This window comes from Scomber scombrus, chromosome 1 (genome assembly GCF_963691925.1).
Source record: "Scomber scombrus chromosome 1, fScoSco1.1, whole genome shotgun sequence".
In the NCBI taxonomy this organism is placed as follows: domain Eukaryota; kingdom Metazoa; phylum Chordata; class Actinopteri; order Scombriformes; family Scombridae; genus Scomber; species Scomber scombrus.
In genome coordinates, this window is record NC_084970.1 from 7585216 (window position 1) to 7613023 (window position 27808).

General features: G+C 39.2%; 1 protein-coding gene across 1 annotated transcript; it reads left to right on the forward strand.

The window, feature by feature from the left end:
• Positions 1–312: 312 nt before the first annotated feature.
• Positions 313–26668, forward strand: LOC133981063 (myocyte-specific enhancer factor 2A-like). Its single transcript, XM_062419954.1, has 9 exons — positions 313–366; positions 6503–6706; positions 16007–16141; positions 16642–16858; positions 17459–17512; positions 20501–20661; positions 23867–23993; positions 24555–24657; positions 25644–26668. The coding sequence occupies exons 1-9, from the start codon at positions 313–315 to the stop codon at positions 26002–26004; spliced, it is 1416 nt and encodes a 471-aa protein (XP_062275938.1). The 3' UTR covers positions 26005–26668.
• The last annotated feature ends 1140 nt before the right edge of the window (positions 26669–27808 follow it).

Below are 27808 nucleotides of genomic sequence, written 5' to 3' on the forward strand. Positions count from 1 at the left end.
ATTACTTAATATCACCTTGTATCTTGTTAACAACCTCACTTTGGCAACCAAAATGTAAGCAATCTATGACAATTTTATTAAATGATTTCTGTTGAGAAATTGTTCATCTGCTGAAGTGCTTTGGTCAAATGTTCCTCTATCCAGCAGAAACTGACTCTCTTTCTTGCTCTCTTTCAGGAAGCCATGCCAAGCTGATGCTGGAATAACAGAGCTGCCAGTGGGACTATGCGTTAAGGATTGTCTCTTGAACTCTCAACCACCTGGACCCCACTGATATTCTCCTTTCAGCCGTTAGTGGACGTTGTTTTGGCAATGGGGAGGAAGAAGATACAGATCACTCGGATTGTCGATGAGAGGAATCGACAGGTCAGTGTCTGTTTAGTTCTATTAAAGCCATTTACAGTACAGTAATATAACCCATGCAGCCTATTAGCTTGCTGTACTAATTCTATTATGGGCGCTGTCAATACTGGGAGAGGAAAGAGGCATCGGGATTCAAGGTCGGTCTAGCAATTAAAGATTGTTATGAGCCATATAAGGAGTACATCCCCTATAGATGAAGCTTTGTATGTTCTCTGTAGACAACATATGGGTTAAAGACTGCCTGTGGGCATACAATGCTGAATATGATGTGACTCCAGGTAATTGTAATGATGAATGTTTCTTATGTGTATCACAACATACTTCCATTCCCAAACATACTGTATATTTCTGCTGTGGGACCCAACGTTTAGCTGCGTTTTCATATTTTCTTATGTTTTAAGTTTCATGATCATCTAAGCGTTGATGTTTGGAATCTGCTCCAACAATGAGGAATACACTGTTTATTTCAAAATCCAAAAGGTCTAACAAGCAAAGTTAGTTCCTTATAGACTAAATATTTGATATCGATAGGTTTAAGAACACTTTGTGAAGGAGTCCCTCTAGGAACCGTCTATGCATCCTCTATGTTTGCGATCCGAATAACTCCCAAAGATTCCTCTGTCGCTTTACATTTGAGAGTGCAGTGGTCACAGCTGGTGGTGAGGGCAGTAATTTGGGGTTAGTTGGGTCCGGACGGCACCCTGTCATTAGCAGGGCGGGTCAGTGTTAGGGACACACAGTGGCCTTCTCTCCTCGCCGTCTCCTCGCGCAGCCACACCGCTGCCCACTGGAATCCCTCTCTGTCTGTCTCCTCTATATATATCACCCCCAACGGCACAACAAATACCAGCCTGTCTGGAAGGAAGACGCAGGCGCTGGAAATAGGGATGTGGCTGGAAAATAAATATCTGGGATGATGTTTATATTTGATGTTTGGTTGTCTTGGCTGAAGCATTTTTAGATAGACACTACCTCGGCTGTCGGGGTGTGCACTATCACTGGAGCCAGCTGTATATTTAGGTTCTTGTACGCTATTTTGAGAAGTTGGTTTGTGTTCTCACTTTGTCTGCCAAGCGCATCATGCATATCAAACGTTTAAGCTGGTATTCCTATTTTTCAAACGATCACACTATTAAGCACTATATGCTATACAACTGACAATAATGTAGTGGAAAGATACAAGTGATATCCCAGTTAGTAGCACATAAATTGTCAAAGAGGAACAAGGTAGTTCTTTGTTATCTCTTTGCCCAGAAGACTATTTGTGACAAATATCATGTATCAAGTGGCAACTGCAAAGAAAAAACAACAACAACCTCTTTGCTAACTGTGAAAACGGCAACTGCCACCTCCTCTTTTCACTTTCATCTCATCTTGTTAATGAGATGCAGGCATTTAATGCAAAAACATGAACTTGGTTGGCAGTCAGAAGCAGCCTTTGCTCCCTCACTGGAACATGTGATGTTACAGGAACATCTTGGCTCCTCAGACACGTCTGAAAAAAAGAAAAATTAAACTGCACTGAAAGCGAGTGACATCATATCAGCACCATCAGTAAAATGTAAAAATGCTTCAAGTAAAATATAGCTTCATGACCAAATAGGACACTAAATGACTTGTTAAAGATCTTATGTGTCCCTATCTGGCTTTCTGTGCTATAAACTATAAAAAAGCCGCAGTGCTTTCATGCATGTAATGGTGCTCTCTACAGTTTCATTGGTAAAAGCCTCCAAGTAGGGAGCAGCTGGAAGTCACCAGGTTCCACACATTTAAACCAACATCTGAAATACTTTGGCTTGTATAGCCTACATTTTTGTACTGTGTATTGTCCAATGTTTCTCCAACATGTCAGCTTTCCAGGAAATATGGCCAACCAAAAAAAAAAAAAAAAAATAAATAAATATATATATATATATATATATATATATATATATATATATATATATATATATATATATATATAATCCATAAGATTTCCATCCTGGTTGATTTGGCAACCCCAGTAATTACTTGTGGTAACAGCAACAACAGCTCCTTCTTGCTCCATTGCTCTGTTGCAATCTGTGACTGCTTCTATATAAACAATGAATCCCTTGTGTGCGTGGCGTAGATATGGCTATGGACGGTATATCAAGGTGTTGCTGGATGGTTCCTACTAATATTTTTACTGATCTCAAACAATCTAGATGCTTAAATTCCATGTAATATTAACAGTAAGATCTCTTCAGAGTTGCCAGGTTTGTGTGTGGTCTGCAAAAAAGTGCGCTATTATGATAAAGAGTGAAAGAGCAGGATATGGGGGATACTCAACTTGATGATCTGGCATCCCTTACCATAAAAACTACGCATTGAAGAAAAGCTGTCTAATTACACAACTTTAACAACTTTATTTCTGTTGCCGAAAATTCCTCCCAAAAGCAATTGAGGCATCTGGTCCTTTTTTGCATTTGTGTTATTTAGACATGAACATTATTTAGAAAATAAACTAGCCACAGATTGTCCAACTGACTCTACTGTCTGACTGTCAGACATAATTTTATTACAAAAATCCTCTCAGGTGAGCTCTTATGTCATAGTGAAAGATCTAGCTGTAAGTTCAGGAGTTGAATGAAAAGTGATACAAACAGAAGTTTTTCAGATGATTTAAAGCTCATGAAACTCTTGAGTTGTGTCGCCCAAATCCACAGACTGAAAGAAAGACAGAATCTCAGGTGAGCTTTAAAAACTTTACAGCAGCGAGGCACAGAGCAGCACATTACCTACAGGTTTCTACACTGTATTTTATTGTAACATTTATTGAGAGTCTATGATATGTATTTTTAAACATTCATTTTGGTCTCAGATTTATAGTTTTAGTAGTCTATCAATAGAATAAAATGTAAAAATCAGGAAAAAAATCATGATACGGGTCCAGCTTGGGGCAAGTCAGCAAGTGCATATTCAGTAAAGTAAACATTTTGCAGAGTCAGGCTCTTTATGTGTGTGTATGTGTACCTTTGAAAGAGAGACGAGTGATAGAGAGCATTTATACATACATAATTATTTGGGCTATCTGACAAAAATATCAAAGTTAAAACCAAACCTACACCCTTGCTTATGCGTATGTCATACAATGTATGAGAATGAATCCTCCACTTTATCAAAGCCCCATAATCCACAAAGACACATGTTTTTATTGGATATCAATGATAAGCCTGTCATCTGTTTTCTAGTGATTCCAAAGCTGGAGTAAGTACAATTGGCTAAGTCAGTGTGGTTACTGTTTACTTGATTTAAGGGGTTATTCCTGTGACCAGTGAATAACAAGTGATAGTGGGGATAGTGCCATGGAAATGAATGAAATGCACAGAACCAAGGTACAAAGGAATTTAAGAGAAAGAAGAGTGGAAAAATGTGGGAGACGAGTGGGTGTTTTTCTTCTTAAATACAGACAGTGTTGCTTAAAACACCACTGTACAGACTCATGAGGAGATTCCAGCTCTTCCCAACCCCTGTTCAAGCTCATGTTTACAGGATAATTTAGACTTCCCTCAGTGAAATGCAAGATTTGGCAGAGTACCAACTCCAACCTTTGGAAACACAGAGAATGGAAAAAACATTTGTCAATCAACTGTGGATTGAATACATATCTACTCAGAATGCAAATTACTGTGCCTCGCTGGACTGTTTTTAGAAGCAGTTATCATCCCTGTTACAATTATATTTCATGTTAGTAACAGTAAGCAAGAAGAATGAGAAACTGCTCAGTGGCCAACAGTAGGATAGCGGCTGAGCTGCGGAGCTACAGTAACTGTGAACATGTGGAAATGTAAGAACATGAAGCAGGACTACAAGAAATACACCTGATACTCCAGATTGCTGGAAATCTGGGAGGACTACAGTGTGAGAGTCAAAGGAAGCTTCTAGATATGTGATGAAAGATTCAGGATCCCAGAAGTCATGGAAGAAAGACGTAGCCACATGAAAACAGATGACTCACTTGCAGTTAACTACACACCAAAAATGGGATGAGAGAGTATGATTAACGTGTGATCTGTGAGTTATGTGTGAGTTTACAGTGAATATTCTGGAAATATGATTGCTAAAGTCTGAAATCTTTCATTGTAATAATTAAAGGTTGCATATTTTCCTTTTGAACAAGTTATTATAGGTCTCTGATGTCCCCCAAAACATGTCTTTTAAGTTTTTTGCTGAAAATACCTTTGAGATTATGTATTCTAACAGGTTTCTATACCACTCTGTTTCAGTCCTGTTCTGGATGGACTGTTTTTGTGTCTATGCAAATGTGTTTCCAAGCCCTCTCTGGGTCACTTTCCAGCTATGATACAATGTAAGATTATCTGACCACAACAGGAGAGACCGGGGCTGTTGACAGTATTCATATTCACACTGGGACTGCAATGGAGCTGCAGTAGTATCACTATTAGCGCAGCGGTAATGCTAAGTGTATTGGTGGATTAAATGGATGTATTAGCCTCCTCTTGACTTTACACACACTGCCACAGCAGGCCACTACAGCTTTATATTTAGTTAGCTGCTGGGTGCTAATCAAAGTCACACAACGTTGCCAAGCAAAGGAATTACTGCAGTGTGACCATTTATTTTTCGCATGTCTATCAAGTACATTTACATAATGTTACTGCAGCAACACGCACATAATGTTAGCAGTGAGGGCCACGGAGCAAAATAGGCTAACGTACAACAAGTAAGCTAGCAGAGCTAACGCTACAGTTCAAAGTTCTACAAAAAGCAATATGAAAAACAGTTACCACCATCCATACCAATTACTGTCATTATTTAGTTGGCTTCAAATGAGACTTAATGTTCACACAGTTTCTCTTCACTATCTTTGAATATGACATTAGTCCAACATCGCTAGCTGTATTATCCGCATGACATGCTAACGCCAGGTTCAACAGGCTAAACTGCTAAATAAACATTAAAACTTAGAGCTTCAAACTTGAGACATTTCTATCAAAAATAAAGTGAATTCAAGAGGTCGTCACTTTCTCAAATGATAGGAGGAAAGACTGTTGTGTTGGTGCAGTAAACAACAGAACTTTGATTCAGTTCCAACATTTCATTCAATACATTTTCACTGGGTGGGAACCGTAAGCCTGCTAAAGAAGGTTTTATGTCCAACAGATTCCTTGGCATTATAAATGGAACCAAATTTAAGCAGTTTGTTTGCACACATACTGAAAGATGGATCAGGAGAAAAAGAGAGAAGATAGTCTTTTCTCATAATTTGGGGGTGTCTAGACACACCAGGAACACATATTTATGTTGAAAAGACATGAAAAAGTGCATTTTGCATAATATGTGACCTTTAAGGGAGTGGAAAACATGACTTATGTTCCCTCTTTCCCTCTCACACAATTCCCATCCTCTAAATCAGTGGAATTCCAGTTGAAGCCAATTTCCAGGTTATGCAACCCTCTTTAGCGAGTTAAATGTTAGGTACCCCACAGGAACCTGCCTCTTTGCCTCCCCTCCGTCCTTCTCCTATTCTGTGTGACAGAAACACATGTTGTATCATCATCTTTTATCTCTCTAGACTCCTGACTTTGTGTATTTCAGTGTCAGGTGATCCTGTCACTAGCTCATACTACTGCTATGTGTTGTGTTCATTTGCTCACTGTCAGTAGCTCTCCGTACAGTCTGCAGCTTAAAAGCCTGTAATGATGGAAGAAGCAGCTCCTCACCTTAGTTCACAGCAAATGTTTTTTGTTGAATTGGGGAGGATTTTGCCTTCTTTGCCTCCAGCTCAGATTATGCTTTGAGAAATAGAAAATGATGAGAAAATGGGAATAATATGCTAATGAGCAGCTGATTGTACTGTCACAATAATTTAAAGATGCGGCCACATGTGAAACTATACAGCTTTAGCACTGCCAAAGGGATTTTGTAAAAGCAGAACACTGGCAAATCCCAAAAAGAAAGAATTGCCTCATCTGTTTTTTAACTCCCTGCTGCTTGTTGTTCTGTCCAAAAAGTGGCTCTGAACAGGGACTGAGTTGTATGACGACTCTCAGTTTATCTTAGTCATGCTCTCCATGTTGTTTTTCCCTCATCTATTGATATCAGGGGACCAGAGCAGATGGTAAACTAGACTGATCTTTGGTTTCTGTTTTTCCAGGTGACTTTCATGAAGAGGAAGTTTGGTCTAATGAAGAAGGCCTACGAGCTCAGCGTTCTGTGTGACTGTGAAATCGCCCTCATCATCTTCAACAGCTCCAACAAGCTGTTTCAGTATGCCAGCACCGACATGGACAAAGTCCTACTGAAATACACTGAGTACAATGAACCGCACGAGAGCAGAACCAACTCGGACATTGTCGAGGTGAGTGGTGGCGTCAAGTCGGTGGGATTTTGTCCAGTGGAGACAAACGCTAGTCTCTTATCAGGCCATCATATCAGTGCTAGTGTTGACGTTGGAAAGTTTTGACATGACCAAATATGGTCGTCGGCACAGACTTATGCAGGAGCCTGTTTGTGCAGAGAAAACATGAACTTCTTTCATCTTCTTTCTTGTGGTGGGTCGTCCTTTTGAAGCTTATTCTACAGTTACACTTAGTTTAAACAGGGTAGTTAAATTCATATATGCATTACATCTAACTGCCTGTTTGGCATCAATTCTCATGAAATAGAAAAGATATAATATTTGGTTGTTTTTGTCATTTGATAGTTCAAAAGATTGTGTTTATGCCTCGTGAATTTGTAAGTGAACACTTCATTTTGGACATTGACAGCTTGCAGAAAAGACAGAAATGGAAATGGAAACAGAGGAGGAGAAGCAGACAATGAACGAGAGGAAATAATCAGCAAGAAGGCACAAGAGTGATAGAGATCTCAACACTGTAATAAACACTGTATTATGGAGGATGCACTCTTGGATTCTTCTCTTTTTTCATCATCGATGAAAATCTTGCAGTATTGGTTTTGAAGGCTCTGACGCTGCCAGAGGATTGAGAAAGGAATTGATTGCAGTTCATGTTTTTAGAAAGATTAATTCCTAGAAAGAGTAGCAGCAGAGGATTCAGCAGAACTTCAGCTGCCTTCACTACTGTCCTACTTTCTTTTTTCTTTTTTTCTTGTTTTACAATAGAATATATGAAATATTCAAAACTTGTCAGATGTTTTGTTCTATCAGTGGAAACACAATAATACTAAACTCGATTTACAACACAAATGCAACTGAAAACCAGCAGTACCTGTATCACTGTCTGTCAAGAGCAGCTGTAATGTAGCAGAGGCAGATGAACAGAGATGTTGCTGTTTTCCATTATGGCTTTAAATTAGCACATCCTGTATGAAGGTTGTCGTTCACTGTTGATATTGAAAAGAATAGAATAAATACCCTTGCACAAGGACCAATGTACAGTAGGTGATACTGGTTGTGTACTAATTAAGGCAGTGGCAGTGCATGCTGACTGACATGGTATAGAACAGGCATATCCAAATCAGGAGCACACGATTCAACCAATCAACTGTTTGAAGACTGAGGTCAGTTGATTAAATGAGTCGAGCCTGGTGTGCTCCTGCCTGGTTGGAATGAAAACCTGCAGCCACATGGCCCTTTATGGAATAGTTTGGACATCCTTGGTAAAGAACAATAGGATCATAAAATTAGATAAAAAAGTAACTAATAATTGAAAGGAGAAGATCCAAAGCAGTAAAAGACAGATTACACAATTAAAAATGGCAAAAATAGGATATAAATGATTGTGCGACATACTATGGATTTTTTGGGGTTTTAATCATGACTGAATTTTGCGAGTTGGCCAACTTACCCAATATGTGGCAAGAGGTTTGGTAAAACAATTATGGTTCCCTGGTAAGTAGCTGTGTCTTGGTATGCAGGCTTACACTATTGTCTAGTTAAAGTGTATTGAGTTATTTTTACAACAGGCAAAAAGTGAGGAGAAAAAAAAAGAACAAGCTTTAATGCTTGATGGCTTAATGTCTAAATGTGCCAGACGTGTTTGTTGAGTGGGTGAATAGACGAACACTTACATAATGGTGAAGTGTTTCTGCCTCGTCAGACTTTAAGCGTTTCTTGTTTTGTTTACTCAGAAAGTGACACACAGTGATATTTAGCACAGCTCATACAAAAATGGACTTCAAGAATTTGCAGGCAATAGCAAAAACATTTTGTAACAACTATTTAAAGGTTGGTCGTCCAGCTTTAGATAATACTAAGAATGTATGAAGCTGTTTATTAAGCTTTAACACATACCAGTCATAGCTGGTCTGTTGGTGACAAAGATGGTTTGGGTGATAATTTTCTAGTCAGAAAGAGTAATGTGACCAAATTGTGGCCTGTTCGTTTTGCTGAACATCATAAAACAATATTTTATGTTTTTATCAGAATCAGTTTCAGCTGTCCACCCGTTCTGTTGGGTCCTACGGCGTCATCAGTGTGAAGCCAGCAGTGTTGCATCATGGTCCCTGAGCAGCCCTGTCCTGTCTCCCATAGCACGTACTCATTGCTGCTGCCATTAAAAATGAATGGTCATCGTGACTCACGTTCTGGCTGTTTATGTAAGCCTCTAATGCGTGTTTGTCTTGCTGAGAGCTGAATTTACTGCACCCACCCACCCCACTACACACACAGACAGCCAACAGCGCTATAACGACTGCAAACTGTCGAATATAAAGGAAGCTAAACTTCCCAAACTTACTCTGTGTTTATTTTCAAAATACCTCTTCCCCCTCACTGTAAAAAAGAGCAGCTTTAGTGTTAAAGTTTGTGTCAGCAGAGTCCTGGCATGTTTTCTAGCTGCTTTCTTTCTTAACTCAGTATCATTTATCTTAAGAGTAAAAATTACAGTCTGACCTCCACAAGTACAGTTAACTTTGTTTGTCAGCGGGGGGAATCAGACCGTTGCAGGACCGACAAGAAAAAAAAAAAAACCTAAAGCGAGCACAACCTTAGAGATAAACAGGAACACGCATGGCAAACGGTAAAGTCTCTGAATACCACAACATCCTCTTAGATGCAGTGATAGTGTTGGTTGTTATATGCATCATCAGTATTGCCCATTACGATTCTAAATAGCATAATCCTGTGTATTTTTCTGCTGTAAATCACAAACACACCTGTCTCAGCTCTGCAAGCTATTAGCTGGGCTTGATTTGCCTGCTTTTAGGCCTAATTTGTTTTTCCCCGCAAATGTCACGCCGACAGACAATCCGGGGTTAAAACAAAGCTTGGAAAGTGAGAGGTTGCTCTTTTACATATCGGTCAGGCTATTTGCAACATTTAGACATGATATTTGACTATGTGTAAAGTAATACCCTGTCGGCTGCAACAGACTTCCCATGTCGGGAGGGGTCTGGTGGGGATCGGCGGAAAGCTTCTTTGGAATCATTGTCTTTGTTTCATGGAACATGATGTTTGCTGATGATTATCTCTGTCTGGCACAAACAGCTCACAAGTTTCTTTGTCACACACAGGCCATCTGAACATGTAGTTGACCTCACCCAGAATACTGACTGTCTTTTTGCTGTATTTGGTAGTAGACTGTTTAAATAAGTCTTACTGAAATGAGAATTCTTCTCACTTTTTGTGGACAGGAAATATAAACCATAATGATACTGCGGCTATTGTGCATAGTTTTTTTTTTCACTTTCAGTCCCCTGGGTGGGTGTTTTCCATGGCAGCAATTGACTGACATCTGAGAGCCGGCAATACAGGGAGACATGCTTTTAACTGCCCCGTTGCCCTATTGACTGGGTAACATCATACTGTATAGCTGAAGAACATTGATACTACATTTATTTTCCCTTTTTGTCAACAAGCCCACATAGCGTTAGCTGTTAATCATTAAAGGTTCTAAGGACTAGCCCAGTGTTTTGGGAAATACCCTCATGTGCTTTCCTGCTGAGGGTTAGATGAGAGGATTGTTGTTATCAGTGTCATATCTGTGTGGTAGCAGCCAAGAAATACATATAAACACATAACCCACCACAAAAGCAAAATATGCTGTTTTTCCATTTAGGTTTTTTGTATAGATGAAAAAAACATGCTATAACATGTTTATTAGTGAGTGTTAGTGGTACTGGTAGGAAGATATTGTTAACTTTGGCCAGGCTAGCTGTTTTCCTGTTTTCCAATCTTTGTGCTAAGCTAAGCAGCTTCTGGCACCTAGCGGTAGCTTCATGTTCACAGCATAGACGAAAGAGTAGTATCAATCTGAGTGGGTTTTGAGCTGTTTTAATCTTCTTGTCCCATTACAACATTCAACGTGGGAGAACCCATCGAGCTGTTACATTTATCTTCCACATGGAATACATAGCTTGTCACTTTGAAAGTGAAAGCGTGGCTTAGCTCGCCACTGTTAGCAGCACAGATTCCCACTTCATGTTACTTTTCATTCATGTTTAACCCCTGGTCATTCATCAGCAGCTACCGCACATTTAGAGTTTTGTGTCTTGCATTATAGAATAGAGGGAGGTGTGGCAACACATAGTCCTTTAACCTCAGCACTCTGTACATTACCCTGAGATTCATATCACAGTGCAGAGTAGCATTACAGAGACATGGAGTAACATATGGAGGCAACAAGATACCAAGGTAGTGCTCAAATTGCAGATATGGGGCTGAGCAATGGCTAATAATGTTGGCCTCCAAGCTATTTAACTATCTGTGATACTGTTGAATCATTATCAGTCAGCACTAAAAGTCTACACCCCCAGAGAACCCTCATGTACAGGGTGCTGTCAAAAACAATTATTTAAATCTATAATAGATTTAATTTTAAGCAAAAACAGTGCTTTTTTAATCTAACTCCTTGTGGACAAGATAACATTTTAATGTCAACCTGAGATGAAGGTGAAAGCCAGATAGACTTTTTTTTTTTTAAACAACAAAAAAACCGATAGCTGCCTGGATCTGCCAGCTTAAACAACTACAAAGTCCTAACTGGTCAGCTAATCTAACTGACAGATTACTTTTGTCATAATAATGAGACAGGTTTGTGTGCAGCAGAGTTGAGTTTCAACAACAACAGAGCAGCCGTCCAAGATATGCAGTGCAGTCATTTCAGCCTGCGGAGCCCAGAGATGAATGAGAACCATAACAGAGAGCGAAAACTACAATACAGTGAAACCTGACACTGTGGCTTACAGAACAAGGGGTTGATTTGGTTTAGTAGTTCAAGTCATGTATGATTGGATGCTTCTTAAAAAAAAAAAGAAACAATCTATGGAAACTGTGTCTGAACAGACCTTTGAAAGTGTGTGAGCTGAGATGTTTCAAATCACATCGATGCCCCTCCCGTGCCTGCCCTATTCTTAGCCTGCGGGGCCACCACCCGACTGGAAAAGACTCACTCCGGGGGAAAGAGGTCGCCTTATTTTAGCTTTGATTCAGTCCCAACAGCAACAAGACATCACCCTCACATGTTAAGATGCTTAACGTTGCAGCTCGTGCCTCGTGGTGGCAATGATCCAGATGCCTTCGGAGATCCACTAAAGCCGACTTTGACATTTGAGATGATAAGAAGGCACACACTCTCAGATCCTCTAACAGACATTTAAAGATAGTTGTCAGTGCCCAGACATGATGTAGTGGTTTAAACCAGCATCTGTGGAGCCACTTATAGCCCTGTGGGCCTTGGATCAAATCCCACTAGACCCTCTACTCTGTGTCCCGCTCTGCCCTCAAACTGATGTATGACAACATCTGAAAGGGAGTGCACATTCAAACAAATCACATGGATCAAATGGGCTGAAATTGAAGATAAACTACCTGGAGATTGTGCAAAACATTTAAAGAAACTGAAGTGATCACACATGATATATAACAGCTGTCCTCCTCCCTCCCCTTCATTTGTAAGGTCGAGCAAAGTTCACACCTGAATCAGAGAATGATTGAAGAGTAACAAACTCCTGACAGTGAGCAACGGAGCACTTTCCATCTGCCATAGTTTAGCTCATTTCTCCCCACATCATTAATAATGATTGCTGAGTCATTATACGCTGAAAGTCTTGCTTGAGAGCGGCGTTTGGACTTGTGTCAACTTACCCTCATATTTACGATGTACTCCCAGGTCTCGCATGTACATTCACCACGATGTATTTTGCAGGTTATGATTGTAATCAGACAGCAGGTTTGTGATCAATCCTACATCTTTTTCTGCTAGAGATGTAGCAATTGGCGCAGACTGGACACTGGCACAGTCATTTAAACCTAATATGAGTGGAGGCTCTATGCCTGAGTTTATTTTCACATAACAGACATAAATTGTGCCACTTGAAAGCAGTGATGAATTTTTAAACAGCTCTACAGTGCTCACTGTTTACACAGACACATACCAGTGTTAGCAGACTTTTATGTGGTGTCTCTGCAGCAGGTTATACATCACCTTACTTTCCTGCAGTAAGCTTATTGTCATAAAACAGATACTTGATACTGCAGAGCATGCAAGTAATGAATGTTAAACAGTAACTTTTGTAACCCCAAACTCGTCGCTCTAACGTCTTTTCTCTTGAATGATATGACTAATATTTTTCCAAGCAACTGTTGCTGCTAATGGAGCCAAAGCTTTTGCAGGTGTTCTGCAAGAATGTCGTAAACATACGACTTGCACAACTGTGTTTTCACTCTACTTTTCACTACGTAAGAAACGTAGGAGTCTTTTTTATGAGTACAATGTGTGTCACCACGTACTCTACTCAGATTTTTCCATATTTTAATAACTCCATTTCCCACCTGTTATTTTGACTAATAATGAATAATTGTTGGCACTGCTACATGGTTTATCACATAACGTACCATAATGTGCCCTTCCATAATTAAACTAATTGGCATAATTGTTCAAAAACAAGCAGACTGAGCCCACAGCGCGAGTATCCTTTGGCATTTTAAACTGTCCTGCTCAACTTTTATCATGGTGTTGAAATAAGCAGCCATTGAATCAAGCAGGAATCAAGGGTGTGACTTCTTTAAGTGGTCACCAGTTGTTACAGTAAAGTAGACTTTTAGGCTGGTGGTGAAAATAGACTTGCGACTGTGTGTTTAAAGCTTCTAATAAGTACAAGTGTCTGGGAATGTGGAGGACATGTGGTGGACAGACAGTCAGCTGGCTGGTGCGTCGGTCTGTCAGTCTGTCTTTTTCACGCTATGATGTGTAATGTAATGAGGAGCAGAGATGAGATGATGGATACCAGAGGAGTGATGTCATAGTGCAGGCTTGTGTGGATGTTGGTATGATTTGATTTTTTTTTTTTTTTAACTATATCCTCTATAAAGGTCCAGGTGTTGTAAATTAACATCCATCAATCAATCTATTCATCCATTTCTAAACCACTCAATCTTTCTGAACTATACATACATATATACATTAAAAAGTTAATATGGTGTATTAGACATTTTGAATTTGAATGTTTGAAGTGAACCATTATGTTTTGTAATAATATTTTTAGAAGACAGTGTTGATTGACTTGTGGCTTTCATCCAGACTGAAATATCTCAATAACTTTTGGATAGATTTCAGAGCCCCACCCATTTCCATCTCCACAACTAAATGCATAACCACAAACTTTACCCTGATTTTAATGTACTGTAGTGAGACCAGGCCAACAAGTCTTGTATTAAACCTTTAGGTCTAAATTGTGTTCCTATTAACACTCTTTTAGAAACATGTAGACATTCACACACAAAAACTCATGAACAAACATCTCCCTCATTCACTGTAGTCTATTTCCCCCCCCTTTTTTTAACTGTGAAGCTAAACACACTTCATGAAATCTCATCTTAAGATCCAGACTTGGCACCCTGACATGCTTTCAGTTTGTCTTTTTTTCTGTTTCAATTCCTGGATGTCAAATTTCCAACACACTTTTGTGGGTCAGTGGTAGTTATATCTGTTGTGTGTAGCTGGAGGCTTACAATCCCACACTGTATGGTTAAGTTCTGGCTTTCTCTCCTTCAAAGCAGGGTTTTCTTTACCACGACCACTTTTCTGCAGAGCCACGCCGCTGACAGTAACATGATCCTCAACAGACAGAGGAGTTTGTGCTAATGAATCTCATTTGACGGCTTATTCTCTGTGGTGCTCAGGGATACATTACCAGCCAGCTCTTTTGCCTTTTATTTCCCTGTCTATGCACCCTGCACCTCTATAAACACCCAACCAAACCCGGCATTGTTTCAGGCTAGCTATAAAATATCTACTTACTTCAATCCATTATGTTTAAAAGGCTGCTGTGAATATGGATGAGTTAGTGTGGGATGTAGGGCAGCAACCTCTCGAGAAGAACTCCCTTGTTAATGTGTGTATTTCTCAGACCAGCTTTTTGTCTGTCAAGCTGCTTTAATGACTATCCAGGCAAACAGATTGTCACTTAAGAAAATTAAGAATAGTAAAGCCAGATATTTGATTAAAACACATTTATCACATGTCTCATCAAATGTAAAACATTCCTTAATTTCTCAAAGTACATAACACATGTATATAGAATTATAAGGCAAGTGGTTTAATGTCTTGCTCAAGAGCACTTTGACCATTTCTCCCCATCCAGTATCATCCTGATGGTCTGGTTCCTTGTGCAGTAGATGAATGATTGAGCACTTAGAGCAGGGAGGGATCAAGCAGATACAGAGCAAGATGAGTCTTCATTTTTAGTTAGGCCTGTCACAATAATTACACTGACTTATCGTACAATAACGTAATTATCAACATCATCATCATGTCTATATATGGACATATCGTATGATACATGGACATGACCTTGATCATTTTTTTTAACTCAATATTGCCACACTTCACATTAGCAGCTAAGAGGCTATTATATTATCAATATATCAGTAGTATAAAATGATCTTCAAATGACAATAATATTGTTTATCGTGATTATTCCTGAGACAATATATCGTACTTATAGTGACAGGCCCATTTTTGGTCCATTTTGTGTTCAGATTAATGTAAGTCCGATATTCACTCTCTCTGTAATGTTTCATATTGTTGTTGTAAAGAGACTATACATTTAAGGTGGAGTAAACAAGTTTTTACCTCCATACTGGTTTGAGAATCACAGCAAAGAGCTTTCTTGGATTTCATTCACAGGCCTGTAGTGTTGTGGGATATTTAACCTCTTGAGAATCAGAAAGTGGTTTCTAGTCTTGTCAGTGGTTGTTTGTCCTTCCTGCTCTTCAACCACATATTAGATAGGGAGCAGCCAGAGCCATACACATCCTGTGTTCTGCAATACCTCAGCTTGTGACATGGACAAATGGTATTATCTGGCACTAATGAATTATTCTTACTGTGTTTCAAACTCAAACAGCTTGACTCTTAGTGGAGACCTTGTTCTGTTCTGTTTTTACTTTGTAACAAACCTCTGTGAAAATACATTTGACTGATGTGTGTTAAAGCTGTGCTGTATGTGCTCTCTACTGTATTACAACTCATATATTGTGATTTATAACGTGCTATAAAGTAAAAACACGCAAGTTCAATTTCTGTTTAAATCTCTGCTCTGTGTAGTCACTTTAGCACTCTCTCTGGGAAAATGTGGTTTTCTAATGAATGTCAACTACAGACCACTGTAAGACTGTTTCTGCAGTTTTAATTTCTACTTTTTAATCAGTCTTTCTAAACTTTACGCCTCCTCGTTGTGGTTATTTCATCCACAGGCACTCAACAAGAAGGAGCACAGAGGCTGCGACAGCCCCGACGCCGATTCCTCCTACGTTCTCACCCCCAGTACTGAGGAGAAATACAAGAAGATTAATGAGGAGTTTGACCATATGATGAGGAGTCATAAAATTGTAAGTCGCGTTCATGTAGTTGAATGTTGTCACTTCTCATCTTTTATTAATCTGTGGAAGATGACAGGCCACGATTGTCTTAAAAATGTCAGCTTCTCTATGTTTTATACTTATACAGTTACACACATCACGTTGCACCAAGGACAGCACTGAGCAACTCAGCAGACATAGAACAAAGCCTCTCTTAATTAAATCACATGTCTCATTATCATTATTACTTTTTAAATTCTCATGAGAGACTCTTGAATTTTTACTGGTTGTGATGGGATCTTTTCATCTGTCTCTTTTTGTTTTTTTGGCAAAAAAATCTTGAGCCAGCCAATCAGTCAGTCAGTCAGTCGGTTATCATAAACATGACCCCCTCGGTGAGGTAACTGCTCAAACAAACATAGAAATAAAGCTGGAGACAAAATAAAAGATCAAAAACCACAGCGTTGCTGATTCTGGTAGTGTTCCAAGAGCTCATGTTAAGGTGCCTTTGTCTTCCACTCTCCATCCAGTCCACAGTCCCCCCACAACAGAACTTCATGCACGTAGCTCCTGGTAGCATGGCATACAGCCCCGGTGCAGGAGGAGGGGGAGGTGGAGGTGCGACCTCCCAGGCTCTGGCTGCAGCCACAGCAGCTCTTGCTGACAGTGGGATCCTCTCCTCTCCTCACACACACCTCCACAGAAACATAAACTCTCCACAAAGATCTCCCAGCACTGGAAACACAGGTCTGTATGTGTATGTGAGTGTGTATGTGTCAGACATGATTAATATTGCAGGGTCAAGGCATGCAATATGATATTTCCCTTGCTTTTTCTTTATTTAAACAAATCGTCAAACTGAGCGCTAAGGAAATTAAACTCACTCATAAGAAACACAATGCTTTGAACATGTAAAAGTTCTGCTTTTAATATACCGTGTTTGACTTAATCAGACTGAAATTATAGGAGAAACAAAAGTTCTGCAGGACATTTGGACTGTAATACTTATGATCCAAAGCTGAGGAGAAAAGTCACACATGTACATGTCATGCGCACTAATGCACAAGAATAAAGTCACTGACAAGCACATGCAATTTTAAAATCACCAACCTCCTATTTTAATGAGACATATCAGCGTTTAGTGTCTGTTTTTAGCTTTCTCTGTGAATATTCTGCCATGTACTGAGTGATAGCATATTATGTTCAGTCAATGTCCAGAGATATAGCAGAAAAAGCAGATGATGATAGAAATGAGATGAGCAAATTATTACAGAACACAAACTTGTAAAAAACAAAAAAGACATCTCAGGTAACAAGCTGTATGTGTTTGTGTGTGTTTATCCTCAGGTGGCCTGCAGGGCACTTCAGATCTTGCTCTGCAAAATGGATCAGGAGCAGTTGGTATGTATCTCTTAGGAGTCATACTGACACACACTGACACATGTACACACACTGTACAGTGATTTATGTCATGCAGACTAATGCACATGTCTGCCACTTCTATCACACTGTAGAAGCACAGGAGGTAAACCACCACTTCCCCTGGTCTAAAAACCAAAACTTTAAGCCAAATATACTTCAGTATGCAGTTTAAGTTATCGTGCACTTACAAACCTCCAACAATAACATTTTTATTAAGAGAGAAATTGTAAAATGAACTTGCAGCAGCTATATTAAATTATTCAGCGTTGGTTCAGAGGGCTGATCTAGTGGCTAAAAAAATATTTTTACCACTTCTCCTCTTGTGGTGATTCTGTTTGCACAGCAAATAATCTGACTTTTGACCTCTCAGCTATTGCTTGATTCATATCTTGGTCATCTAGAAATTTCAGTGTATTATTTAGCTGACTATATTATAATAGACGGCTGGTTTGGCGAGGTCAGCCTTAGTACGTTGATGTTAACGTTGGAGCAGGATGCATCATTAACAGGAGGATAGACTACCAGCATTTGGAGTTGGAGCTGGCTTAAATAACCGCCAATCACATCAGCTCCTCTCCTCTCATTCTCTTTAAAAGTAGGACTGGGTGGAGAATTAAGGCTCCACTCCTCTGCCCAGGCTGATGTACACAAAAAAGGATGAAAGCTGACAGTCTCTTGAACATCCTGTCTGCCTACACACATCACGCTTCTTCACTACAAACTTCACATCGCTCCAAGGCTCTGGACTACACAAGCTCTGTACCCAGCATCCTCCCTGATGGGGGTTTACCTGCCATAACCTCTCTCTCTCTCTCTTTCTCTCTCTCTCTCTCTCTCTCTCTCTCTCTCTCTCTCTCTCTCTCTCTCTCTCTCTCTCTCTCTCTCTCTCCCCCTCTCCCTCTCCCTCTCTCTTTCTTTCTTTCTTTCCCTCTCTCTCTCTGTCTGTGGCTGCAAGTCTACGGTCATGTTCATTCTCCATATTGGAAACAGTTCAGGCCAGGAAGTCTACTACTATTCGGAAATCTGCTTAAAGACTGGCCTCGTCCCGGTCGCAGGCCTGACAGTTATGAGCATATAAGTAAAAAATGATTCATATACATATTGTTATACAATTGTTTCATACTTTTATTTAAAATATAAGCTTTAAATAAATTCAGCGGTGGGATTCATGGTGAGATCATGAAGCAGAAAGAAATGATTCCAACGTATTTCTAAGCCTGTAGGTCAACTCCAGATGGAAGAAAGATTATCTGAGCATTTATTACTAATAAAATCTTAATAGCACTTTTTATATATTGAAAGTTTATAAAAGCGATGCAGTTGGAGTGGTAAAGCTGGTGTTTGAGGAAATTAAAAAATAGGTGGAATGACATAAAAAGATGAATGAAAATATAAGTATAAAAAGCCACTGCAGTGTGCTTCAAGTTGACAGATATATGTTCCTGTCCGCTCATTTTTTGGTCTTGCAAAGTGATCAGATATTGTGGTAGGGTTTTTTTTATGTCTATAAGAGGTCACTACTGTTTGTTTTGGACTAATGAAATGCAGCTGTCCTCTTCACTTTCTGAGGTTTGCTCACCTCTGTCTGGCTCTTCTCAACATCAACCTTCTGCTCTACTTTGCATTTGTTTATATAGGCAGAGTATGTTTTACACAAATTTTGTCCACTTCATTAGAACACCATTCTTTTCAGTGAAGCTTAAATATCCAACTGTAGGAACAAGAGGAAAAGCGTGTTTGAGTGGTGGGGGCCTTAAAGTAAATAAAAGGAAGTAAAGGCAGTCAACCACACAGAACCATTATAACTTATTACGAAATAGTCACGCTTTGCCGATGACATGAAATCTACATCTCAGATGACAGAGGACCTGATGCGTGCAGGTGGATGTAAGGCATTGAAATGAACTTTTTTATTACTCTATCACTCACAGTCAAGCAGACCTTTCCATCCTGACAAAACAGCTGGTTATTTTTTAATCATTAATCATTATTAATCATGTGAAAATAATAAATTGACATGTGGATTTAAACATTTCAAAGAAGGAATCATGCAAATGCATTTGAATAAATGTAAATCATGCTTTTTAGTTAGGAACACTGCAGGTTTTCATTACCTAAAACTCTGGACTTAACTGTGTGTGCTTTTATGCAGTCTGTGTATTACAGTGTGAATAATTGGATCATATTCATTTCAAGGTTAAAAACAACAAACCTGAAATTAGTCACAATGTGTTACTCACTCACTCATCCACTAAAATGGCTTTGAGTTGCTGTTTGATGATAATGAATTTTGGATTGAAAGTGACTACTTTACATCATGTTTGAACACTTTCAACTAAAAAAGTAAAATTGGAGGGACAGGGGACAAATCCACTGTTTCTGGATGCACCTCACTGTCATGTTTTGTTTTTTTAAACTTTTTTTTTTTTTTTACAATTCAACTGCTTTTTCTCTGGTCTTCAACCTTTGCAACAAACTGTCCGTCCTGTAGCCTATCCTCCCTGTCATCTTCGTGCGCTCCCTCCCAGAACAGCGTGTCTCCTATGAACACACCCATTATGTAATGTCAAGAGCAAGAAAATATCAATTATTCATAGTTATCTCTTGTATAATATATAGCTTCTATTCTCCAGTCGGAGCCTGGTAGTGGACAGGTTGGTTTAATGGATCTGATACATGCAACTGTTTTTAAAGCACTTTCCAAATATTTCAAAACTTGTGCTAGGTACACTGTGCTTTTTACTAAAATAAAAGACTTCTGAGAGGTTCTGGAAATATCTCTTGCGAACATTCTTTGTCAAGATGGCGTCATTTGAAAAGCAAATGACAAATACAGACCTCCTTGACCATGGACATGTGCTTATACCCTCAATCCAATCAGTCAATTAACTTGTCATTCAGTTCTTGTTGTGATTTTGTCACCATCTCTCTTAAATTCTCCTTGTGTTCCTCAATTTCTGTGTTTAGTGAACGGCTTTGTGGGCTCATCTGGTGGAAACAGCCTGGGGAAGATCTTACCGTCCAAATCTCCTCCTCTCCCACCTCTAGGCAACAGCCTGGCCCCCACCAGCCGCAAAACTGACCTCCGAGTGGTCATACCCCAGTCCAAAGGAATGATGCAAACACTGGTGAGTGAGAGTGTGTGGTGAGTGTTAAGTTGCTTACAAAGGTTATCTTTAAAAGGTTAATTACAGTGAGGAAGATCCTGCATTATTTAACATTCTCCTCTTAGACATGCAATGTGGAAGGTGGGGTACTTGGTTGGTGGCCACTAGAGGGCAGATATTCATCCAAACAAGCTGTCGGACACACAGCTACCACTTTATCACACACAAGTTGTTCTTAGGCAGTCGTCCATGTCTAAGCATTAAAATGCATATTATTATAATATATTACAATGCAATAAAAACATCTGTGACTTTAGCATATTCTAGCTGACTTAGCAAGTGTTGCAGTTCTCAGCTGCTCAAGGATAACTGTAAAAAAAAAAAAAAATACACAAGCTTTAAGTTTTTCAGTGCTTTCAGAGTCGGAGGTTTATTAGGAGCCAGACAAATACATGATATGTTCCAAGCCTGAGGGATGTTGGACAAGAGCAGGGTAAATAGATGATGCGAATTACCACAGAGTTGGTCTGCAAGTTTTCAGAACAATTGGTGTGACACCATCTGGACCAGATGGTTGGTGGGTTTCGCAAATGAAATCATTGTTCCTCATAAACGAGGACAAGAGCCGATCGATCTCCGCAAGGACTTGTTTGCCTTATTTAGAGAATTTACACGTTATCACTTCTAATTGCTGTTTGAAATGTGTGGAGTTGGCATTATTGTAACCAGATAATGGTCTCTTTCAGCGGAGTCTCTAATTTTGTACAGGCATGAGAGTGGTATCGATGTCATTATCTAAGATAGTCAGCATGAAATAAGTGTGTTTCACAGAATGTCAAAATTGTTCCTTTAAATTTGCCTCTAGCTTAAGAAAGTACAAGTGATAAAATGTATTTCTGTGACAGTTGCAGAAATCTTGTTTTGGAAACATCATCACGCAAAAGGACTTTTGTTTTTCCAGCTGATATTTCAAGCAGGCTGACAGCTCATCCACACTGCTGGCACGGAGCTTCCTGTGCCAGTTTCTCTTTCTTCAGGTTCTACGTTCAGCAGCTGTGCCGGGTTATTGAAGTTATTGATTCGCCCTTTACTCTCTTACTGTTGCCCTTCCCTCCCACACTATGCTCAAACATGATGTAACGATTAGCAAACAATGGAAGTGGAGACGCTCTTTTTTTCATGGTGACCAGGCGGCTCCATTATTCTGCTGGCAGTTGGATCCAGGGGATTTTTACAGCTCACAATGATCCATCGGTAAAAGGACAGAATTTCTGATTTGTGTTGTAAACATTAATAATGTGTGCGTTCAGCCTTTAGGGACACACTGTATAATTATTTGGAAGTGTATACATTCCAACCGAAAGAAATGTCACCCGCATGAAAGAAAAGTTAAAAGAAATGTCATTAATATCAATTAAATGCTGTGTGACTAGATATCAGGTGGCGAAATTAAAGATGAACACACAGCCTTCATCCCACACATGACAGTTAACATTGCCTCAGCAGAAATGAATCCAAATTTGATGATTTATTTGCTAATCATTATAATCTCTAATTTTTTGGACCAATGTTTCTTCTCATATGATCATTTGGTGACAAATAATGCATGATCCTGCATCATATCTTAGTCAGGATATCATCAGGTTCGGACATTTTTGTGATAACATATTTTATACCACACACCGTACTAGTTTAGGGTTAAATGGGTTGAGATTTGGGTGTCTGACATGTGTGCAAGAGCAGAAAAAAAGGTCCTTTTCAGTGGTCTGAGAGTGTTAAATTCCAGCTTTTATGAGGTGACATTTGGTATGAAGCTGTAACATTCAACAAAACAGAAACAATAGCGTGTCAATGTTTCCACCATGTTCAAACCAAGCAGAGGAGGATTGTAGCTACTCAGATGACGACATGTGTTTATTTCTGCTTTCCTTACTCTGCAGTCAAACATGATAAGTTGTGGTCAGTCAGCAACTCCTTGCTTAGATCATTTTGAAACTGCCGTTCACTTCCTCCTTTATTGCATATGTAGGCATGCAAACTTTTGTGCAGTATGCTTTGTGTACTGTGTGTGTGTTTTTTTCATTTGCTAATCTTTTAAATGTGTTCATTGAATTTCTTTAAAGGAAGACCCAGAAAAAAACTGAACAGGTCTGCATTGTGTGACATGCATATATGTGTTTACCAGCACTAGCATGTTACCTTGGTTCTTGTTACTCATAGTGACGGAGGAACTACACATAACACTGTGCAAGTTTACAGAACAGGTTAGTTGTAGATATGTATCGCTTGGTTAGCCCACCTACAATATGTATGTGTTTATGTTTGCATGTTTGCATGTGTGTGTATGCGTGTGCACTCAGCAGTGGATGACCTCATTCAGGGTGATGTCATTGCTGACATTATCAGACTGGAACGCCAGCAGCCTCAAACTTTTAATTACTCTTAGAAATGTGTCAAGTTATTTAGCCAACCAGTTTGATTACTAGTAGTTTTGCCAGCCTGGCAGTTTGTGAGAATCGTTCCAGACCACTTTGGTTTCCGTCTGAATTTGAGAGTGACTGGTAAAGAATTGTTCACCTGCTGGCATTTGATGGTTTGTTAATTGCTTTAATTGTTCAAACAGGTAAATGTACATTTAGGTTGTTGAAATGCACAACACCTAATCTTGCAAAACAGAACAAAATTAAAGCAAGTTGATTAGAGGGTAAGATTGCTTTTGGATAATAAAAAGTTTTTTCATTTCATCAAACAATAAATGTTTCACAAACTTGACACGCTGAGCTCATTGTCTTAAAAATGGATTTGCAGGGTTTTGGAAATGATTTTTGGTATTACTAAAGAGTCACATTTTCCTGGACAGAATGCTGAATTCCAGCATGTTCAGGTGCACTGCCTAGCATTCTAGGAAATAAGGGATATGTATATATATTAGTAATAATGCATGAGTCGTACATGAGGCAGGCTGAGGAAAAGTAAACGGACAAGTTACATTTAAATTCACAGATGGCAGAGTGCAGTAAATAACCATATATGAAGTTGAGCTTTCACAGAATCAGCTCCTACTGGCTGTAGAAAGACTCCGGGTTCATGTGTAATATTTCTCAGTTCATACTGACACCATGTGGCTGAAAAGGGGCCTTGCAGCTCACCAAGTGAAGACTCTTTTTACATTAAATCTAATGGATCATTTTAGTGACTGTCATTATTTTTTATGATTTGCTTTCAGAGTAACCAGAGGCTGAGCAGCAGTCAGTCCAACCAGCCTCTGTCCACTCCAGTGGTCTCCATCAACACACCCAGTCTGCCTCATCAGAGTCTGGTCTACACCGGTGTCAGCTCTATCTACAACAATGGTACCTGAACATTATACACATTATACACATTATACAACTATATATAACTAACCATTATATAGCTTCTTATTGCTCAATTTAATGTGCTTATCATTATTATTTATGTGTTGTTAAATTTCAAATTACATAACAACACAATCACAATAACACGTATAAAATATCCACCATATAACTGAAATACCTCTACGGTAGTGTGAGTTCAGACATTCTTAGGATTAAACCACAAATGGAAAGACATTGTTACACTGATTATATCAGTATTTTATAATGAAAATCAGTATCTTTGAATAAGATGTGTTTTATCCTAAATCATCAACAAAATCCTAACTTTTAAGTATCCCAGTTCAGACCATGATAGGACACTAAAACTCTCCGGTGAATGTTGGGTTTGTGCTGGTTTAGCAGCTCATCAAGGACCTGACAGTTTAAGCCCGGTTTCAGTGCTGGTTTTACAAACTGATGAACCCCTGTCAGATTTAAGGTGGATGACATCTTTTTAAATCAAAAGTCTGTTTTAACTTGATGTATCAATCTAATGATGTTTGTTTCATACCTCATCAGATTACTCCCTGAACAGTGCTGAGTTGTCAGGCTTCAGCTCCCCTACAGGTCCCTCTTTAGGCTCCATGGCAGCATGGCAGCAACACCAGCTGGGCTCACTGGGGTAAGTTCCTGACACAGCTGATGAATACAATTTGAACCCCTCACAGTTTGTTAAAGTTGATTCCAAATCAATTTGTAAGTCATATAGTCATATAATTATAGGAGAGGACAAGACCTCAAAGAAGTTTTTCAGAAGAGTTTGTTTTTTGAGATGTGACTTGGTGATGAAGACAAATGTTAATGACTAATAAACTGGACATATAGCAGGATTAGCATGTTATTGACGATTTATGGAGACTACACACTGACAGCGGACGAGGAAGTATTCAGATCCTTTACTTAAGTTATAAGTACCACCAACAATACCACAATGTCCCACAAAATATTCCACTAATATATTTTATTCATCTCTGCTGTGGATCTCTAATGACCTAAAAGCATGTCAGTTTGTACTACATTGTTAAATTCTCGAACTCTGAAGAACTTAAGTACAAAGTTGTGATATGTAGCACAACATTTTAGAGAAGCTCACAGTATACTTGTAAATGGGATCAAAGTACTCTTTGTTTGGCTCTGCAAATGAGATTTGTTGCCTTTAGAAAAATGTACTTAAAAGTATTAAAAGTAAAAATACTTATTATTACTAATGCCTCAGTGCCTAAGAAGAATTTTACTGTTGTAGTTGGTCAAAGTGGAGCTAATTTTGACTAATTTATGTACCACTGTGTAGTCAAAACTATTAAAATCCAACATATTTTGAAAGCTCATTGTCTGTTTCGTGTATAAAATTCGTTACTTGAAACTTCAGTTGCTAATTTTTGTGCAGTGCAGTAAAAAGTAGTCAAAGACAAATACCTCAAAACTATACCTAAGCACAGGACTTAGTTAAATGTTCTTTGTTATTTTCTACCACAGGAAAAGTTTCAGTATTAATCAACCAGAGGAAAGTTTCTGTCCACATAGCAATTACAGTAGTTTCATCACTAGATGGCGCCTTCTTTCCAAATTAATAGCCTGAAACAATCCCCTCTTTCTGCTCACCTTAAGGTCTGCAAGCTCCAACCTCTGCATCAACACCAACCACAACATCAACATTAAAGCCGAGCCAATCTCCCCACCCCGCGACCACCTCAGCCACTCAGGTTACATGACCCAGCCTCATGGCTCTGCTCCTCATCATCACTCCTCTTCCTCCTCATCCACCAGAGCAGAGATGGGGAGATCTCCCGCAGACAGCGTCAGCTCCTCCTGCAGCTCCCACGAGGGCGGCAGCGACCGGGACGAGCAGCAGCAGCAACAGCAGCAGCAACAGCAGCGGCCGGACTTCCACTTACTCCCTGTGAGCCGGTCAGAGGGCAGGGAGAGTCCCACAGTCAAACGAATGAGAATGGACAGCTGGGTGACATAGAGCCCTGCAGTCACATGACAACACAGCATCAAGGCAAACACAAGGATGGACACTGTTATGCAAATGAAATGTGGATTTTATTGACGTGTTCTGTTAGTTTTCTTTAAATTATCTTTGTTTTTTTGGGGTTTTTTTTAGGGAGTCAGATATTTGAGAAGGGTGGAGCAACATTGGTCTGAATATTCTGTGTCTGTCAGAATCATTTCAGAAAATCTTCAGTGGTACTTTATCAATATGAATCATTTTCAAATTATGGGTCCAATTTCAGTGCACTCTGTCATTTTCTTAATCAGTGGGACGCAGCACACAGAAGAATGAAACAAGTGCAAGATTACAGCAGTGAAGTGTTTCTGGGTGTCACTTATTCATTGCTGATCTTTCTCAGGGTTTAAAACACCTGAGTCCAACGTGAAAGCAATAGTCCCTCCACATCATCCCTGTTGCTCCTCTTTTAAAAAAAAAACTCTTATTTATATCAGCCAAAGCAGTATGCTGTTTTGTTTTTGTTTTTTTAATGTTGTGTGAGCGTGTTTTTATAATGTGCACAGACAATATTTCCTTCAGATACAGATTTAAAACTGAAAGCCATGGACACTTTGTTCTGTACGTGCTACCAAAATATTTCTTTATTGTTTTTGTATATAGTATCTTTAATATATATCACTTTTGGTGTAACTACATAATGTTGATCTGTCTGTTGCATCTGCCTGAGTGAAATATGACACCTCCACCAGATTTGACAAAAGTATATTTTTGTGGATCGCCGTCATATTTGCGAGGCGTTCTTTGTCATCAAGTGTCTGTCAGATAAATCTGTTTTGTGAAGTATGTCATGCTGCACTCTCTTAAAACCAGGTCTTTACATACACACACAGTTCCTTATATTGAAAAATGAATGCACTATAGAAAGAAAGGAAGAAACTCTGTGATGTTGCCTGATGGCTTCAGGAGAGCCAAAATTGGCAAGGTTGGGCTGATAACTGCTTTATCACATACAAAAATACACCTAACACCTTCAAAACCACACAGCAAAAGTTGTACTTTGTGTGTGTGTGTGTGTGTGTGTGTGTGTGTGTGTGTGTGTGTGTGTGTGTGTGTGTGTGTGTGTGTGTGTGTGTGTGTGTGTGTGTGTGTGTGTGTGGTAACTTCCTCTAGTTTGCATTTAAAGGTATAAAGAAGGAATTAAACTTTTAAGAGCCAGACAGACTGGAATTAGAGCAGTAATTCATACTTTGATGAATATTTACAGGGTTATAGTTACATGAGTTTTGTTATAAAAGGTTAATGTTGCACATCTAATGTTGCAGAAGCCTTGAATGAACCACACAGATGAAATTTCATGATGAAATGTATCTACACACACATCGCCGGTAGTTTCCGATTCATGTGCATCAGTGGTACAGTGAGTGTGTTTGCTGAGGGAAGGATTGAACAGATCAAATCTGCTCTTGTCCTGAAAGATGTAAATGTAGGCTATCAAAATGTTTGTGTGACTCAAAAACAAACGATTAAAGTAGGGCAAATGGAGCTTGTGGGTAAGATAGCATGTGGTGAGGGGTGCAAAAGTTAAAAAAACAACCACAGTGGTTAAACTGAAGTATATTGTGTTATCTTGAATGGTAAGCACATCAGCCACAGAGAGAGCTGCAGAAAAGTGTTTGTAGTGCATCCCTATGTAGTGTACCTTTTAACAGAACCAGGTGTCTGGTTTCTGGATGTGCCAGATGCAGAGGTGACCATAAATAGACTTTTTTTTGACAAAGTGGAAATTACAAAACTGTTAAGAAAGTCATGGATCATTGGA

Coding starts and splice junctions, on each gene's coding strand:
- LOC133981063 (XM_062419954.1), top strand. CDS start 313: ATGGGGAGGAAGAAGATACAGATCACTCGGATTGTCGATGAGAGGAAT. Junction 367..6,502: donor TCGATGAGAGGAATCGACAG/GTCAGTGTCTGT, acceptor CTGTTTTTCCAG/GTGACTTTCATGAAGAGGAA. Junction 16,142..16,641: donor TGATGAGGAGTCATAAAATT/GTAAGTCGCGTT, acceptor CTCTCCATCCAG/TCCACAGTCCCCCCACAACA.